Here is an 18,336-nt window from a genome sequence, read left to right on the forward strand (position 1 = left end):
TAAAAAACATTGCTCAGAGAAAGGGTCCATGACACACATACAAAAGGTTAAGAATACCTGCCTTAGAATGACAGCATGGGATTTAGCCAGACTTCTTTTTATACCAAATAAGAATGTATTTCTCTTTTTTCTCTTTTCTCACTGATCTCCATACCCTTATCCCATGTAATATGAGTAGATATTCATTCCGAAAAGTTACAAATACCACAGTGCTAAGATCTTTATTTCAGGAAGGCCAGTAAGATATATTTCACTGATACTCTATATTAGCTATACTGACTAGGCCCTATAATCAAAAGGGATGGGGAGGGAGAGACATTTATGTGACTAGTGGTATCAGTAAATCCAATGTGCCAAACCTGGCTTCTACTACATGATTATCTCACAGCCAATATGCCAATTTTTCTGTGATTTAAACATGCCATGTCAACTGTCAAACAAATCAGTTACCTAGTGCTGAAAGGCATCTCTAATAAAATGATACAAATAATAATCACTATCATTATCTTCTATCTCAAAATAAAGACACGGCTATCTAAAAGTTATTTGCAGCATAAATCTATCCAAAAAATTCCCTGGATATAGAATTATGATTCTTTTTTCTTTGATAGCAAACCTTACAATTTTCAGTCAGATTACTATACTTGAAAAGGTTGTGCATAGTCTTTTGTAACAGTCCAAAGGAAGGGTGGAAAACTTTGTGGTAGAGGAGCCCTGGCTTTTCCTCAGAGAACAGAGTTACCTAAGACTAAAAGCTTCAAAAGCATGAAAAAAGCATTTTGATTGTTTTTAATCTATGAAGAGAAAAAAAAACTAATTTTTAAACTTAAATTAAAATAACTACATAGGAAGTGCAAGCCTAATCAAAGTAAGTGGAATACTTCTAATGAACTCTTGCTCAAGTTTATCATGACTGCTCTAAGTAGAAATTCTGGCCAAAGCAGTGGGGGTAGGAAATGTCTCAATTTTGAATGACAAGGATAATTTCAAAATAATTATCCCACTTTGTAAGTTAATTTCCAGCCAACTCACTGGGAGGTTCTGAAAAAAAAAAACAGCAAAAGGGCAGAGAAGATGGTCGAGAAGCCTAATCAAACAAAAGAGAAAAGTATGAAATTATAAAAAATCAAAATAGGATACAGAAATGCAAACACTGAGTGATAATTGCATAAAACCTTATTTTGTGAAGAAGTGTTTTCTCTAGGATGGAAGAAAGGAAGCAAAAGAGGAAAGAATGAAGAAAGGAAGGAAGAAGGAAAGAAGGAAGGAGAGAAGAAAGAAAGAAAAAAAAAGAAAGAAAGAAGGAAAAAAGAAAGAAAAAAAAAGGAAGGAAAAAGAGGAAAGAAATAACTATAGTGTTGTATCTTCTATGTACCAAGCATTCTATTAAGCACTTCAAAAATATCATCTCATTTGATTCTCACAACACCCCAGAGAAATAGATGTCATTGTTACTTCTATTTTGTAGTTGAAGAAAGCCAAAAGGAATGAGATTAACTGATTTGTCTGTGGTCACAGGGCTAGTTTGTATCTGAGGTTAGATTTGAACTTAAGTCTTCCTTCCTCCAGATCTAGAACTCTATTAATTGTATAACCTGTGTCTCTGAGTTATCCAAACCTATGTTATATTGATCAAATTACAGTTGTTTCCTGAGCTTTAGTCTGTCATCTGCAAAATAAGATGGCTGAACTAGATGAATGGCAAAATCCCTTTTAATGCTTGATAAAAGATCTTAAGTTCATATCAATAGACTGGCAACTCTTCAAATGTTCTATGACTCTTTTTTAAATAGCGAAAAAAGAAAATAAATATAATTTATAGAAATGGGTCAGGGTACAGAAAATAAGTAGGGGATATAACTAATTTTGATTCCATAGACTTGAATCTCTCATTTAATCCCAGAGGCTGAGGGAACTGATGAAACTGGGAGAATGAGGCAAATGTGAGGATTTGGATGGCTAAAGGCAGTACTTCTTGATATCCCCTAAAAATCTAGCATATAACTTGTACATTGTAGATATTCAGATCTTTCTTGAGTTATGAATTTGTAAAAATATAAAATTCCTTATTTTAAAAAAATGTATAAGCACAAGCATTCCCCCACTACTCTCCCCAAACTTTTCCTTTCTGGTTTTTATTAATTCTGTTTTTCTTCTTGATTCTTTTCAAAGTCAACATATCAAGTTTGCTCTTGATTCTTTTCAAAGTCCAACTCCTAGTTTGCTGCATTACATTTATGGGGAATTTTCATTCTTAGGTCCTTCTTTATTTATTAGTAGTAACCCTCATCACCATCATTTTGGGAAGGGCCCCACCTTTCCCGTTTTTGCTACCCCTATACATGTTGCTTGCTCATTAGAACTGTAAATTCTTTGAACACAAAGGCTGTTCTAGATGCTTATAATTCCATCACCAGGGCTTAGCATATGGCATGGCACATAGAAATCACTAAATAAATGTTTATCTATCTATCTATCTATCTATCTAACTATCTATCTGTCGGTCTATGTCAAAATCCTTCAGGTAACTTTGGAAACTAGGGAACTTAAATCAGATGGTCAGTAAACTTTTACTTTGCTGAATATTCCTTATTCTGTTTATTGAGTTCAATGATAAGACATCTCTACCAAGAGCCATAAGTGGTTTCTGCTTGAGTGAGAACAGTGAGTTTTAACATACTTCAAGCCATCTGGAAACCAATACTCTGTTCTCAGAAGTCTGCCTGTGGATGAAAGTTAATGACTGACTTTAGGTAGTTCATATGATTGGGAATATATTTAACTTCCCAGTAAATAGGGCATACTTTTTAACTCATTATCTAAACAAACTGAAATGCTCTGCATGTCCTATTACATTGCACATAAAATAGTAAGTGCTCAATAAATTTTTGAATGAATAAGTGCATGACAAATTATTCTGAAATTTTCAGAAAGGTAGAAATGATCATTATATCATTGTTTGGATGACCCTATCAATATCATAATTTTTGCTCAAAGATACACAAAATATGAATTTATTAAAGTCATGTTAGTGGTTGAGATAGCATGTATTTAGATATACATGTTTATATGCCTAAAGAGGTATGTTGGAGCCAATATGTAAAGTCCCAGAAGAGTCAATTATTAAATTTTTAATGTAAGCATTTACACATCAGATATCAGTTACACTGAGAGCTTGATTAATGGTTGATTTTATAGACTTCTAAAACGGAAGGAGAAATTGTTGGTTACGCAAAATAAACTTAAAAGGATATCTTAAGTTTTGGAAGATCCTGAAATTAAACATTTTACTACACATGTACATGTACTATGAACAACTCTGTCTTTCTATCTCTATTTCTACCTTTTTCATTGATAGAACTATCAGAGGAAGAGAACCACATGTTTTAGAATATGAATGCAACAACAACTCAAATCCTATACAAATGTATTTTATTTTTATTTGTTTTGATTTTCAAATAATTTTTTCATGAATGAGCTAACTTTTTTTGAGAAAATACTACCAGTAGCATGTGTTATATTCCCTAAAGAGCAAAGGAAAAGAATAGATAGGAAGCTGACATCTTGAGGCAATTGGAAGAGCTCTTGATTTGTAGTCAGAGCAAATGAAGTTGAGTCTCTGCAATACTTTATTATGTGTTCGACCTTAGGTATGTAACCATTCTGGGTCTCAGTTTGTTCATCTGTAAAATCCCAGGCCTTGACTCCATAACTTCTAAGGTCCTTTTTTAGTTCTAACTATACAATCTTATTCTCACAATCTTTCTAAATGCCTAAAAAGAAAGAATATAGGAAATATTCATAAGAATACAGAAAGAAGAATATGAATGGAAAATAATTAGTCGCACTTAATACCAATTGTTACAAGTATTTACAAAGGACCTGCTGTGTGCCTAGCATAGTACCAAGATCATACTGTGTTTGTGACACATATTAAGAATGAATCTTGGATTAATGGATCCAGGAAGGGCTACTAATGTGTTTACCTACAGAGTCAACATATGCTTCCTTTCAAAAGGCCAAGCCATCCATATGCATCTATATGATCTTAATAAAAACAATCACAAGTTTATGGGCTTAGGAGGAAGGAATAGAAACTGGATGATGCAGTGGCTAGAACAGTGAGCTTAGAATAAGAAAGGCTCATCTTTATGAGTTCAGATTTGGCTTCATACACTAGCTATTCAATACAGGGCAAGTCACTTAATCCTATTTGCCTCAGTTTTGCATATGAAAAATGAATTGGAGAAGGGGCAGGCAAACTACTCCAGTATTTTTGCCAAGAAAACCACAAATGGGGATTACAAAGAGTCTGAAATGATTGAACAGTAATCATCTTTTTTTTAAGTTTCTTTATTTTTTGTTCTTAATGTAATCAACCCCAAATGAAATGAGAATTTCTAGTTTCAAAATAGGAGAAAGAAAACTATTTTCTTTTTTTTTTTTTTTTTTCAGAAAGGCAAACTGAAATTCAGTGAGGGAAATATCATATAACTAGGAGTTTGCAGAGTCATGTTTTAAATTCCAGGATTCCAATTCTAAATCAATTCCCTCCTGCCCCAACTCCTGTTCTGACTGTGCTGATTAATTTTCTAAAAATTGTCATAGTAGTATGTTAAGAGTCTGGAAGCTTACTGTCATCTTTCAATAACATTTCCAACTTATTTTTGGAGAATATGTTCCATCTGGTTCTTACAAATAATTCTATTCTCTGGGAAAAGTACACACTGAAAAAAAGGGAGAATAAATTCAATTGCTCCCTGACAGATTTTTTTCTTTTTGGATACCTTTTAATTCTAACCTTTCTATATAGTAAGACAATTTATGGTTTCTTAAAGCTGTCTCTGATGGGCTGGGAAAAAAAAATACAACCTACCTCACAAATATATTTTATTGATGTTACCATCTTATCTAATTCAAATCAGCTTATCATACAAGAGCTGCTGAGTCATCTGCTCTTCACTAAGAAATGTAAGTCATAAAATCAATATGGAAATGATATATTTTAATGGGGGGAATGCCATGGAACATGGGGTGAAAGCCCATATACATAAAATTAACTTTTGAGTTGTGAATTTTTTTCCAATCTACATATTCATCTGGGCAGTTACGTAGTGCAGTAGATAGGAGCAGGGCCCAGAGTCAGGAAGAACTGAGTTCAAATCCAGCCTGACATTTAATAGCTGTGTGATCTTAAGCAAGTCACTTAAACCTGGTTGCCTCAGTATCCTCATTTGTAAAATGAGCTGTAAAAGCCACTTCAGTACCAAGAAAACCCCAACTGTGGTCAGTAGGAGTCAAATATGACTCTATCCATTATTGGAATGAAGAAGAAATCTATCTGTTATTAGAATGAAAGTTTTTTAAGGATAGGGATAATCATTTGCTTTTTCTTGTAACTCCAATGCTTAGTACAGTCCCTGGCACATAGTAGGCACTTAATAAATGTTTGTTTATCTATCTATCTATCTATCTAGCTAGCTAGCTATCATTTTCTCCTAAAAGGATAGTGCTAGTGAATTCTCCATGCCAGGAATTAATTCTTACAGATGGAAAGATAGCACATCATTGATTTAACTAAGTTAATCTAATGATGGGTCTGGCAGCAGAAGGCAAGAAGCATTTAGTCAAGTACTGATTAATCAATTCAATGAGACTATGTTACAAATAACTAAGCTGTGATAAACAAGAAAAAATAGAGTAATAATCCTTCTTTACCACTTTATGAAGATGACAGGTCTTAACTTCAAACATTCCCAATATGACTTGTTTTTAGCTGTTGGTTTTCAGAACTTCCTTCCTTCCTCTGCCCTGACAATTTTTTAAAAGACTCCCACTGGAGTATTCCATAAATATTTAAGCAGGATCTGGAGGACAGAATGAGTTGGTGGTATAAATTCTTATGTTCTTAAGAGGCAAAGGACTAAGAAAGCCAGTCTAACTCCCCTTTGACACTGCCAGAATTAGCAAAGAGCTCATATAGAAAGAAATGAAAATACATTACACTGACTTCTTCCTGTTCCGAAGCCTCGATCAACAGCAAGAGTTGGAAATGGCACAGGCCGGAGAGTAAACTGGGGATGGGGATATCCACATGTTGGAGATGGCAAGATTCCTGGATACTGGGCACTTTCTAGTGTTGGCACTGGGATGGCACTAACAACAGCTGCAAAACAAAGAATGTAAATTAAATTTATTTTAAATCCCAAATATTTCCATAAGGAACAAAAAGGACATAGACAATTTTGACAGAAAAGAAAAGTAAAATTATCCCTTCCTATATCAGTGGTAGATGGTGAGAGGAGATAGATGGGTTAAGGGCCTAGTGCCTCTGCGATTTGGAAAATCTCATGAAATTTTTTTTGACCCTCCTTCATATCAGAAAAGAAGTAAATATATCTTTTACGTGATGTTGATATTATGTAATACCATATATGTATTTTATGCATTTCTGATTTTCTAAATTTTTTTGGTGTCATCTGCTGGCCTTTGTGTATTTTCTGTGGTTTCTCCAAAATTCCCATTTAATTTCTTATACTAACACATGATATATTTAAACTGCAATGATAAAAGTTGCAATGTGGAAGAAATAATTGTGTATGTATATATATATTTCTTCCACATTGCACATGTGTGCACACATACACATACATATATATGTATATATATATATATATATATATACATCCATATACATACACATACATTCACAAACTTTAAAGTGATATATAAAAGCTAATTATTACCTATCATCATTATTATTATCTATGATTATGTCCCTCTAAAACTTTTAATTTTTTTGTTTTTATATCACTTCTGCTTCCAAATATATCCTTTCCTTCTATTTTATACAAAGCCATATAAGACTGAATAAATATAAAAGAACAAAATTTCTGCAAAATATAAATCAAATAGTATTTTGAGATTGGTAAACTATTTTCAATCTTCACAATGACTTTTATAAATAGATGCTATTATTATTTACATTTTATAGATGAGGAAACTGAGGTATAAATAGGTTAAATGACCTGTTCAGAGTTACACAAACTAAATTTTAATTATGTGCTTCCTGATTCCATCTTCAGTGCTCTACACACTGTGACCCTCCTGCTGCTTCAACTAAGCTGTACATCAACTGAATCTGACAGTAAGTCTACTAAGTCTTCTGCCTCTCTAATGCAGGGACTGAAGAGAATTTTCCTATTTATTCTTTGGGGTTATACTTGGGTAGTATTCTATATATATATATTTTAATTGGAAAGTATTACTTTCTAAGTTAAAAATATTTCAATAATGAAATTATGAATTTTATGTAATAAACATTATTGTACATAAATGATAAAGTATTCTCTCTTTTTAAAAAAGAAATCCTAATGCTACAATTGATTCAATTATTTTGGTCACTGCACAGAACAAACTAGGACAAGGCAGAATCATTCATGTTGATTCACAGCTTTTGAAGTCTCCAACAATATGATTTCCTCAGTACAACTAGTTTTCTAAGAAGAAAGATGATAGATCCATGATATCCTCTCAAAGATAAGCTAGAGAGGTGAAATAACTTGCATGATTTGTAATTGCTTTTCTGTAACTCTGTCGGGGAAAAAGAGATTTCAACAGATTGGTGCCTAATCACACTGTTAAAACTAAGAAGCTTAAATTCCATACAACCAAGAAAATAAGTCAGTTCAAGTGATTTGGGATCTTTATTAAAATACTCCTTTCTTATAGTAGTCCTTAGTCTTCAGAATTTCAAAGGAGGGGATTATTAATAGCTACTGACACTATAGTTTCTTTTTTCTTCTGTGTGAAAGGAGAGGAAGTGATGGTGAAGATGATAAAGGAAAATAATGCCTTTATATAATCAGAATTAATAACCCACATAGTGTGCAAAGATAAGCAGATCGTAAATATTGTGGACCAAAGGTCTAGCACTCAAGGTTTGGTTATCCTAGCAACTACTTCTTAGTCTAGGATATTCAATTCACACTCTCTGAAGTTACCTAATTAACTTATATAGCTTTTCTTTTTGTACTTAAAAAACACCAAACTGATCTCTTAGCCATACAATTGTGTCCTAATGTTCTCCCTTCCAAAATATGAATAATTTTGAATGAAGAGATCAAACGACTTAGCCAGAATTATGAGACTATAGTTTTGATAGGGATTGCAGGGGTCCAAAATTAGATTTGTTTCAATATCCTAGTCAACAGAGAGCTCATTCAGCAAATATTTGTGGAGTGCCAACTTTGCATGTGAACCTCTATGAAATATTTTTTGGGGACATACATGGGCAAAAAACTTTTGCTCTCACAGACCTTTCTCCATTTTTGATTCTTGCTCAAGAGCTTCAGAAATAAATCTTTCTGATGATTTTACACTGAAATAAGCTCAATGTCCAGCAACCTGCCTTGGATGAGAATATTTAGTTTTTCAGGTGTTCATTTTCATTTGTTTAATATTTAGATTACAGCCCACTTTTGAAAAAAATGTCATACTTCTGCTATTTGAAACATGGTTATTGAAAAGGCAATAATTCTGTGTTAAAATTCATAAGGCACAATGTATTGAAGTCTCTTTTGATTTTTCCATTTCAATTTAGGCTTGGGTGAGGGAAAAAACAAAGTATAGAAATCATACTATAATCAATATTCATAATGATGTTATGCTTATGTGGACCAGCTATAGAAAGATAGTGTCAATCATTTCCAATAAACCTTGGTTCAGCGACCAAAGAGGAGAAGAATTCCATTCTGACACAGCTTGCTAACAATTGAATTTGTATCTGACATTAATGTACTAAGAGTTTAAAAATAGAAATTCTCCCATCAAATTATGTGGTTCCTTTAGCACCAACAGTTTTTGATATCAGCTAACCAGTAAAAACAACTTTTTAAAATGCTATAACTAAATATAACTGTTGGGGAATATGAAGTAGAGATTATTTAGGCTAGATTCCAAGAAGCAAATTCTCTGTACTTGTTCCCTAAATAGTTAAGCATGATACTTTAGAAGCATATGTCTTTTTTCTCCTTTGGGAGGTATAAAAGGAAAAGAGGAAATAAAAGGAAAATATTGAAGTAAGAAATTGGTTAATATGATTTCCTAATCTTTACATTCTCTCTATCATTTCTGCAATGATCTAAAGTTTGCAGGAATTGCAAACTAATATTAATTTATAAACATTAATTTCATATTTTAAAATATGATTTTTTTTATATTCCCAGGTCTTCATTTAAAACCAGATGACATGAAAGGGTAGAATATTCTTTTTAAAATTTAACATATTTTATCTGTATTGATTCTATTGTCACAATTGACTTTTATTCTAAGGCTCAATTCTCTTTTAGCTCTAAATCTATGTCCTATGTAAATGTATGCATATGTATAGTGGTGTGCACAAGTGTAAAATAGCATAAGCTGAAATTAATTGAATTATGAGTAGGAAGAGATATAAAAAAGAAAGGGAAAGTGGCAACTTGTACTTGAACCTTTAAGAGAAGAAAGGAAATGATGAAAAAGTGTAGTCTAAAACTGGTCATACTTTGTAAAGGGCTGAAACTCTGAGCAGATGCTCTTAGGCAACTGAGCACTTAAGACTAATTACACTTATTGGACAATACTCTATTAACATATGCTTGGAAAATGGCTCACCCCCCTATTCTGTGCTGGCTTCATCTGTTGGTATATACAGAGAATTGGAGGAAGGATTAAAGAGTGGAGTAAGACGAGCCAATATAACTTCTGGCCGGGAGATGAAGAGGAGAGGTCGTCCATTCCTCTCACTTCGACCAAGAATAAAGACCAAGGACTTTCGCTTATCTGACTCCTGCTGATTCTAAAGTATCCAGGGTGCTAACTTGGTCTTCACAATACTTTGGCCACCAAAGGAATGAAGTATTTAAGTAGTTTCCCCAAAAGTGAATAGAAGACTTAGAGGTTGTATAAGAAAGAGAAGGCAATATTAAACTATGTAATGATTGCAAAGGATCATTGCAAACTGGCATGTTTGCGACTCAGAGACTTGATATAACTTGCCTTTCTAGAATACAAAGCAAAGGAGTAATATCAAACCCTAGCTGAGATCACCTGGGAAATAATCTAATCCAAACTCCTTTTACATATAAGGAAACTGAGACTTGGGCAGGATAAATGGCCTGCCCATAATTATAAAAAATCTCTGTGTTTGAGCAGCATTTGAATCCAAAATTCAGCATCTTATCCACTTAAGAAATACTGGCTTCTTACAATGTAAAATGATTCAGAAAAAAAGAGAAAATATGCTTTATAGTGTAACAAAGAATTAAAAGTGTCATTAATAGAACTAATAAGCATAATAATACTATGATCATGAATAATACTAATAAACATACTTCACACTAAGTCATTCTGATGAATATAGAAACCCAAATTAATTACAAAGGAGCTATGAAGGAAGACATTATCTATATCTAGAGAAAGAAATGCTAAATACAAGTAAAATGTACAGTGCATTTGTGTGTATGTGTGTGTGTTGTGTATGTTTGCATGCACATGCAAATATAATAATTTACTGTGTCTAATGGTAGCCATCTCTATGGAAGGGGTAGGGAGAAGGGAAGAAATAAAAAAAGAAATGTTAGGTAACTATTATATTTAAAAGAAATTGCAAGTGTACATAATAAATTTGTATTTTCATGTGTAATTATCTTTTTTTCTGTTCTATTATGCTATGGAAATGCTTATTTTATTTTAAAAGTACATTATAAAATTAATTTTTAAATAAATAAATGAAACTTACTTTAATAGAAATTCAATTTGATGAAGTACATTGGGAAGTAGGCAGTTCAATTATTACTATTGTTGTTGTCTGAACCTATGATTTCATTAATGTGGAGAACTCCTTGGTACGGGAAATTCTCTTCACTAATCAGAATTGGCATTCATCTTTAACTTATCATTTTAGATATATCATAGGAGCACTGGAATTAAGTAATTTGCCCATGGTCATGTAGTTACTTGGTACCTATATGATTGCTTTCAGATCTAGATCCATGAATTTTATAATCTTTATTCACATAAACAGGTGTGTTAAAATCAGCTCAAGCCAACTCATAAGATCCTATTATTAAATTTTTGGTGTTAGATTTTAGTAAATTAGCAAATAATACATTTCAAGTCAGGATTTTATTGGTAATTTTGTTGATCTAGACTAAAGAAAATGAAGGAGAAAATATTAATGATGCAGATTAAACTTAAAAGGGTCACATAAAAACACCCTCACCTCCCAAGACAGTGGTTAAAACATTTACCAGCCTACTCCTGTGTAATAAAGATAGACTCAAACTCAGGACTTCCTGTCTCCAAGGGACAGCCAATTATCAGTTACAATATTTTGTCTTTCAAGTGCCATTAGTTTGTAGTTATGAGAAATAATTTTCTCTGAAATATAACTGGCAGAAAACCATTTTTTCCCAGATACAGCTAGGGTGTTGGGTGGTCAGGAGGACTTGAGTTCAAATAAGACCTCAGCTATTTCGTAGCTGTATGGCAGAGATAAGTAATAACCTGTCTTTTTCAGTTTTTCATCTGTAAAATGAGAATAATATCATCTACCTCCCACAGCTGTTGTGAGGATAAAATGAAATAACATTTGTAAAATACTTTGCAAACCTTAAAATTCATTATAAAGGTTAGTCATCCTCTTCATCCTCATCCTCATCATTGTTTTATTATTTTTATTACTGAGGATAGAATTAAAAATTAGTCACAAAGGAATATTTTAAAATTCCTTTTAAAAATCTGCATAAGGAATAAAATTGTTTCATGATTGCTAATGTAACCTAATTCTAAGTAGGCATATGTGGCATATATAAACCAAAGTAAATGAACATTCTCTCTATGCTGCATATCTCAGAAATTTAATAGTCTGGAAGAATAACAATAGGAAAATTTATGCCTTGTACAGACATTTTTTAATTAAAAAAATGACAGCAATTGTCATACCATAATTTATTCTATTTATACATATGCTGGTCTTAATCATATGTTACTGCAAATTCTATTTTTCACTAAGATGCTTAGCACAGAATGTTAGCACAGACAAATATATTCTACTCTATGACAATATTAAATACATTCCTAAGAACTAAAGACAACTTCAGTTAGCAGATACATTATCTGTCAATTAACATTTTACAGATCTCAATAAGAAATGCAAAGGGTGAGATGGAAAATAATATGCTCTTACTAAAATAATTATCAAAAAGCATTGCAGTAAACATTGTCTTTATAGATATGATTAGAAATCTGAACTATGGGAAAGCTTCAGGTTAGTTAAGGCTTTTTGACATACCTGGATGCATCTAAACAATCAGAAGTAGAAATTTATCTATTTCAAAGAATGAAATTATAATTGTGCTGGAATGTAGATGTGAAGTTTTTTTTTTTCCACACAATAACTCAAGACCTTAATAATTTTAGTCAAATTGCAGGGCTTGTTTTATTGTATAGATAGGATGAACCTTCTTTTAAAAAATAAACTATGATGATTACTTTAAAAATGATTTACATTCATAAATGCTTAAAATACAAGAAAACAACAGAATTGAAAATGATGGAAAGAATGGAATGTGACAAGGTCATTAGCAAAGAAATGAATTCTTTTATTTCTCTCTAACATTAATGCCTACTGAACAAAAAAAATGGGCATCACCATTTAAAAATGAATCCTTTGTAATTTGTAAGCCCCACTTTGACCCACAGAATCAGGTAAGAGGGAAAAGAAGTAGAGCAGACTATGATTGAAGGGAGTCAATAGAAAGAAAGGAACACTTAATTCAACTTGTTCTAATCTTAGCTCTCTCATAAACTTACCAAGTGACTGGGGTAAATTACCTTAATTTCTCTGTACCCATTTTTCTATTTTATAATTGAGGATATTGAGGTGGATGATCTGCAAGATTATTTCTAGTTTTAATGTTCTCAAATATATGTGCTTATGAGGCTCAAATGAGAACAATAATTGGGAGTGCTATGAAAAAGTTGAAAATATATAGCAATATACATACAAAGATTGATTATATCTGTTCCTGTGATTCTGCTAGGTTAGGGAACTCCTAATGAGGAAACTGCCTTTACTATTATATATTTGAAACTTCTTGGTACACAGTGAATACCTGTTTAATAATTGTATGATAGTACAATGAAATATAATATGATTTATCTATTCATTAAACAATTATTGTTTATTTTGTCATTATGTCCATGACCTGTGGTCTAGGGAATAAGGTGATAAGTAAGATGCAAATTCCTCCATGAAAGAGTTTTTAATCTCTGAAGAACTGAAAACCTACATGAAAGAAACTGTGATACAGGCATTAATGATAAAAGGTCTTAAATGTGATAGAATTGAAATGCTATAGAATCCAGAGCAGGGAGAAATTACTTCTTCCCAAGATGATCAAAGATTACATGGAGGAAGTTCTATTGGAAAGAAGAATGCATAGAATTTTAAAAGGGAAAGAGCAGGTGAGTGTTCTAGAAAGATAAAATAGGGTGAACAAAAGCACAGATGTAGCAAAGGACAAGGCACGAGGGACTGTAAATAGTTCATTTTGGTTGGATTGTAGGCTATTTGGTACTGGGGACATTAAGAAAGATGATTCTGAAACTGGTAAACTAATTCCAGACTATGGGAAGCCTTCAATGTCATATTTAGTTATGTGGTGAGGAGTCATGAAAGATTATTAAGGAGAGATAAAAGAATTGACACAGTTGTCCTTTAAGAGGATTAATCTGGCAATGGTATGTAACATGGATTAGGGTGAGGACCAGAAATGGAAGTAGGTGACCATTGTGATTAGGGAGACTGTGGGGTCATTTGCACTCTTGAAATGGCACAATTTTTCTACCAGTGAGCACCGGTCTCCTTCTACTGGGCCCTATGATACTGTGAGCTCCTTGGAGGCAGGGGCTATTTCCAGCTTTTCTTCATTTCCAATAAGTAGTCTGGCTTATAGTAAGCATTTAATAAATACTTGATTACTTCTGCTAATTTACTGATGTCTCCAAATTTCAGCTCTTCATAAGGGAAAAGATCTCAGTGTTTTCTTCTCTCTTCTTTCCCCCTAGTATGGTTAGTATGGTATATGTTTATATGATAACAGCTTAACACCTTTCTGGGCAGTTAAAGAGAACTTAAATATGAATATTATATGATAATATAATAAAACATAAAATTATGATAAATATATACATACAAATATGCAATAATATATATTAAAATAAATAATATACTTCTATGGGGTATGAGAAGGGAAGTAGATCCCAAAGGTTAACATGGATGGAAATTTCATACCTTCAAAGTATACAAAGTATACTTAAATGTTATTCTTTTAGCATTTAAAGTCCATTAGCTATCTTCTTTAGTTCTTTCCTATCATTGAAATGCTCTTAGTCTCAGTCTCAATAATTAGTTCCACTATTATGTAATTGACTAGCCAAAGATGCTCTTGGTAGCCTTTGAGAAAATTTTCCCTTCATCCTTCCTGGAGCACAAAGGTTCTTAAACTCAGAAAACTGAGTTTAGTTATCTCAGGTTGGTGAGAAAAATGATTATTTTCTTATTATAATATTTTTCTTACTAATAAACAATTTTATATGTCCAAGTCTTTTAAATGTTTAACTTTTAATATGAATTGTATTTAAATTTTTTATTTACTTCTTTTTTCTTTTTTCCTTTAATCATCATTTCATTATGCCAAAGCAGATCACTATTGTTCTGTAATTTATAATCTAAAAAAATTGCCTCAGGGCCACTGAGAGGGGAGCAGACTAGCTTCAGGATATATTAAGCAGTATTTGCCAGAGGCAGCACGTGAATCTAGGTCACTATAACTCTAGCTCCCAAAGCTCTACATGTCTAAATGCCTCTTGGCTTCCAGTTTCGATTCAAAACTCTGCTGCTTTATGAAGACAGCTATCAAGATTCCTTATAATTTCTTTGAAGGGAGTAAGGGAAGGATAGAGATAGAAGAAAAATCTAGGGATGGAAATACCATTTGGTATAAGAAAGGCATGGGGCCAATGACTAGTTCTTTACTTACTGGGATTGTTTGGCTGGGAATCCATTGGAATCATCAGTTTGGCCCTAAGTAGCTCTCGGGCACAAGTGTAGTCTATGCATAGATCACTATTGTCTTATCAGCTAATCTAAAATTCAGCACTCAGGGCCACTGAGAGGGAAGATATTCAGGATATATACAGTATTTGCCAGAGGCACATCGTCACCAGGTCACTATAACTCTTTACTCCCAAGCTCTATGTCTATGCCCTGGCTTCAAAGTTTGATTAAAACTCTTTCTCTGCCATGAGATCACTGTCAGATTCCCTTATAATTAAGGAGAGTATTGAGGCATAGAGTTGAAGAAATCTAGGGATGAAAACTTTGTAAAAGTTTGGGCCAAATGACTGATCTCTCCCTTATGGCATTAAGGTCTGGGATCCATGTAATCATCATTTGAGCCTATGTTCAGCAAACTGATGCTTTGTAGACATAGTGTTCTCCCATTCTTCAAGATTGAAAAGAATCAATGCTCATAACATCACAGAGTAGCTTTTATCCGTTGGTCTGTATCCAGACATGTTAAAAAGTCTTCGCCTAAAGATCCTGGTGATCTTGCTAGGCAATAAGAGAGTATTAGCTGAACTTCAAAGAATCAAATTAATGCTTGCCCAGGATGTCTCAAGAGTGATGATTCCCCATTAGAGCATTAGGTTCAAAGAACTTAAAATTTGAGAATTAGAACTCTTTTCAAGTTCTCACTTTATCAAGATTTGAGATCTGCATATAAGAGATGTTTTAGAACTTGGCTCTAGAACCAGGATCAAATGTGCATAAACGTTTGATCAACAAGTTTACATACTGGTGATTTTCGGAAAAGAACTTAAAAGGAATAGGACATTATGTAAGATGTCTAAAGTGATGGTCCCCTTTTAAGTTTAAAGAATATGGAAGACTCTTGTCAATGGATGTCCTTATCAAGGATGCTAGAGAATGTTGAATAAATTGTAAAAGTGATATGAAGAACCTTATGAAAGTATGTTACTATGGATATATGCCAACAGAAATTTAAAGAAGAAAGGACCTGGTATGGACTTACATGTTTGTGGACTGTACTGAACTTTGGAGTGTAAAATGGAAGAGCTGAATGTGGAGCCAAGAAGAAGACGGATGCTTATAACATTCAGGTACAGACGACATATCTAATGATGACCAGTTCTGATGGATCAGGCCATCCTCAGCACCGAGATCAACAAAATCATTTCTAATGGAGCATATTGAACTGAACTAGCTATGCCCAGAAAAAGAACTCTGGGAGATGACTAAAAACCATTACATTAAATTCCCAATCCCTATATTTATGCACACCTGCATTTTTGATTTCCTTCACAAGCTAATTGTGCAATATTTCAGAGTCTGATTCTTTTTGTACAGCAAAATAACGTTTTGGTCATGTATACTTATTGTGTATCTAATTTATATTTTAATGTGCTTAACATCTACTGAGTCATCCTGATCCATCTGGGGGAGTGGTGAGTAAGAGGTGAAAATTGGAACAAGAGGTTTGGCAATTGTTAATGCTGTAAAGTTACCCATGTATATATCCTGTAAATAAAAGGCTATTAAAAAAAAAAAAAAAAAAGGAAAAAAAAAAAAAAAGAGAATGTCTTTCAACCATGAAAAGTAGATGACTGATCATGTTCCTTCCCACTCTAAATTCTGATTCAGTGAAAATAGACATGGTAGCATGAACTTGGAAAGATTAAGTCACTTAAGTGGTATTTTTTAGGCCAAAAATAGTAAAGAGTAAAATTATAACCTGAACCCAAGTATTCTAATCTAATTCCAATATTTTTCCACTATACCATGTTTCACTAATATATTTTTCAGACTTAATTGCCTGCTATTAATACATCATTTTAAAATAGCTAAAATAGATGTTTCTAATGCCTGCCTACACATGAAAAACTTAGCCTGTGTTTATGTTAAATCAAAACATCTGACCAAATCAATTAGTTTAATTAAATATTGAATCCATAGATATAAATTAACTTCAAAAATGATTATATTTTATTATGTAATTAATGGCTTGACTTAATTCAACTTTTCTCGCTCTTTTATTCTTGTGGAGGAGTCAAAAATGCCATCAATAGATACATGTTTTGCTTTGCAATGTTAATTTTTTTTTCTTTTTTCTTTTCTTTTTTTTTTATTTAATAGCCTTTTATTTACAGGATATATGCATGGGTAACTTTACAGCATTAACAATTGCCAAAACTCTTGTTCCAATTTTTCACCTCTTACCCCCCACTCCCTCCCCCAGATGGCAGGATGACCAGCAGATGTTAAGTACATTAAAATATAAATTAGATACACAATAAGTATACATGACCAAAACGTTATTTTTGCTGTACAAAAGAATCAGACTCTAAATTTGTACAATTAGCTTGTGAAGGAAATAAAAATGCAGGTGGACATAAATATAGGGATTAGGAATTCAATAATGGTTTTAGTCATCTCCCAGAGTTCTTTCTCGGGCATAGCTGGTTCAGTTCATTACTGCTCCATTGAAATGATTTGGTTGATTTCGTTGCTGAGGATGGCCAGGTCCATCAGAACTGGTCATCATTATATTGTTGTTGAAGTTATAATGATCTCCTGGTCCTGCTCATTTCACTCAGCATCAGTTTGTGTAAGTCTCTCAGGCCTTTCTGAAATCAACCTGTTGGTCATTTCTTAGAAAGTAATTTCATAATATTCATATACACAATTTATTCAGCCATTCTCCAACTGATGGACATCCATGCAGTTTCAGTTTCTATACTACAAAAGGGCTGCCACAAACTTGCACATACAGGTCCCTTTCCTTCTTATAATCTGTTTGGATATAATCCATAGTAACACTGCTGGATCAAAGGGTATGCACAGTTTGATAACTTTTTGAGCATAGTTCCAAACTACTCTCCAAAATGGTTGGATTCGTTCACAACTCCACCAAAAATGCATGGCCCAGTTTTCCCGCATCCCCTCCAACAATCATCATTATTTTTTTCTGTCATCTTAGCCAATCTGACAGGTGTGTAATGGTATCTTAGAGTTGTCTTAATTTGCATTTCTCTGATTAATAATGACTTGGACCATCTTTTCATATGACTAGAAATAGTTTCAATTTCTTCATCTGAGAATTGTCCGTTCATATCTTTTGACCATTTTTCAATTGGAGAATGGCTTGAATTTTTATAAATTAGAGTTAATTCTCTATATATTTTGGAAATGAGGCCTTTATCAGAACC

General features: G+C 32.9%; 1 protein-coding gene across 1 annotated transcript in view; it reads right to left on the reverse strand.

The window, feature by feature from the left end:
• Nucleotides 1-18,336, reverse strand: part of DCC (DCC netrin 1 receptor) — a 1,389,687-nt gene that overhangs the window by 42,558 nt on the left and 1,328,793 nt on the right. Inside the window, exons 25-26 of the mRNA XM_031946063.1 lie at nt 15,087-15,158; nt 6,011-6,166 (exon numbers count right to left, since the gene is read on the reverse strand). Of these exons, the coding sequence (XP_031801923.1) occupies nt 6,011-6,166; nt 15,087-15,158 (228 nt within the window). The remainder of the gene's footprint in view (nt 1-6,010; nt 6,167-15,086; nt 15,159-18,336) is intronic.

This window comes from Sarcophilus harrisii, chromosome 1, assembly GCF_902635505.1.
Source record: "Sarcophilus harrisii chromosome 1, mSarHar1.11, whole genome shotgun sequence".
NCBI lineage: Eukaryota > Metazoa > Chordata > Mammalia > Dasyuromorphia > Dasyuridae > Sarcophilus > Sarcophilus harrisii.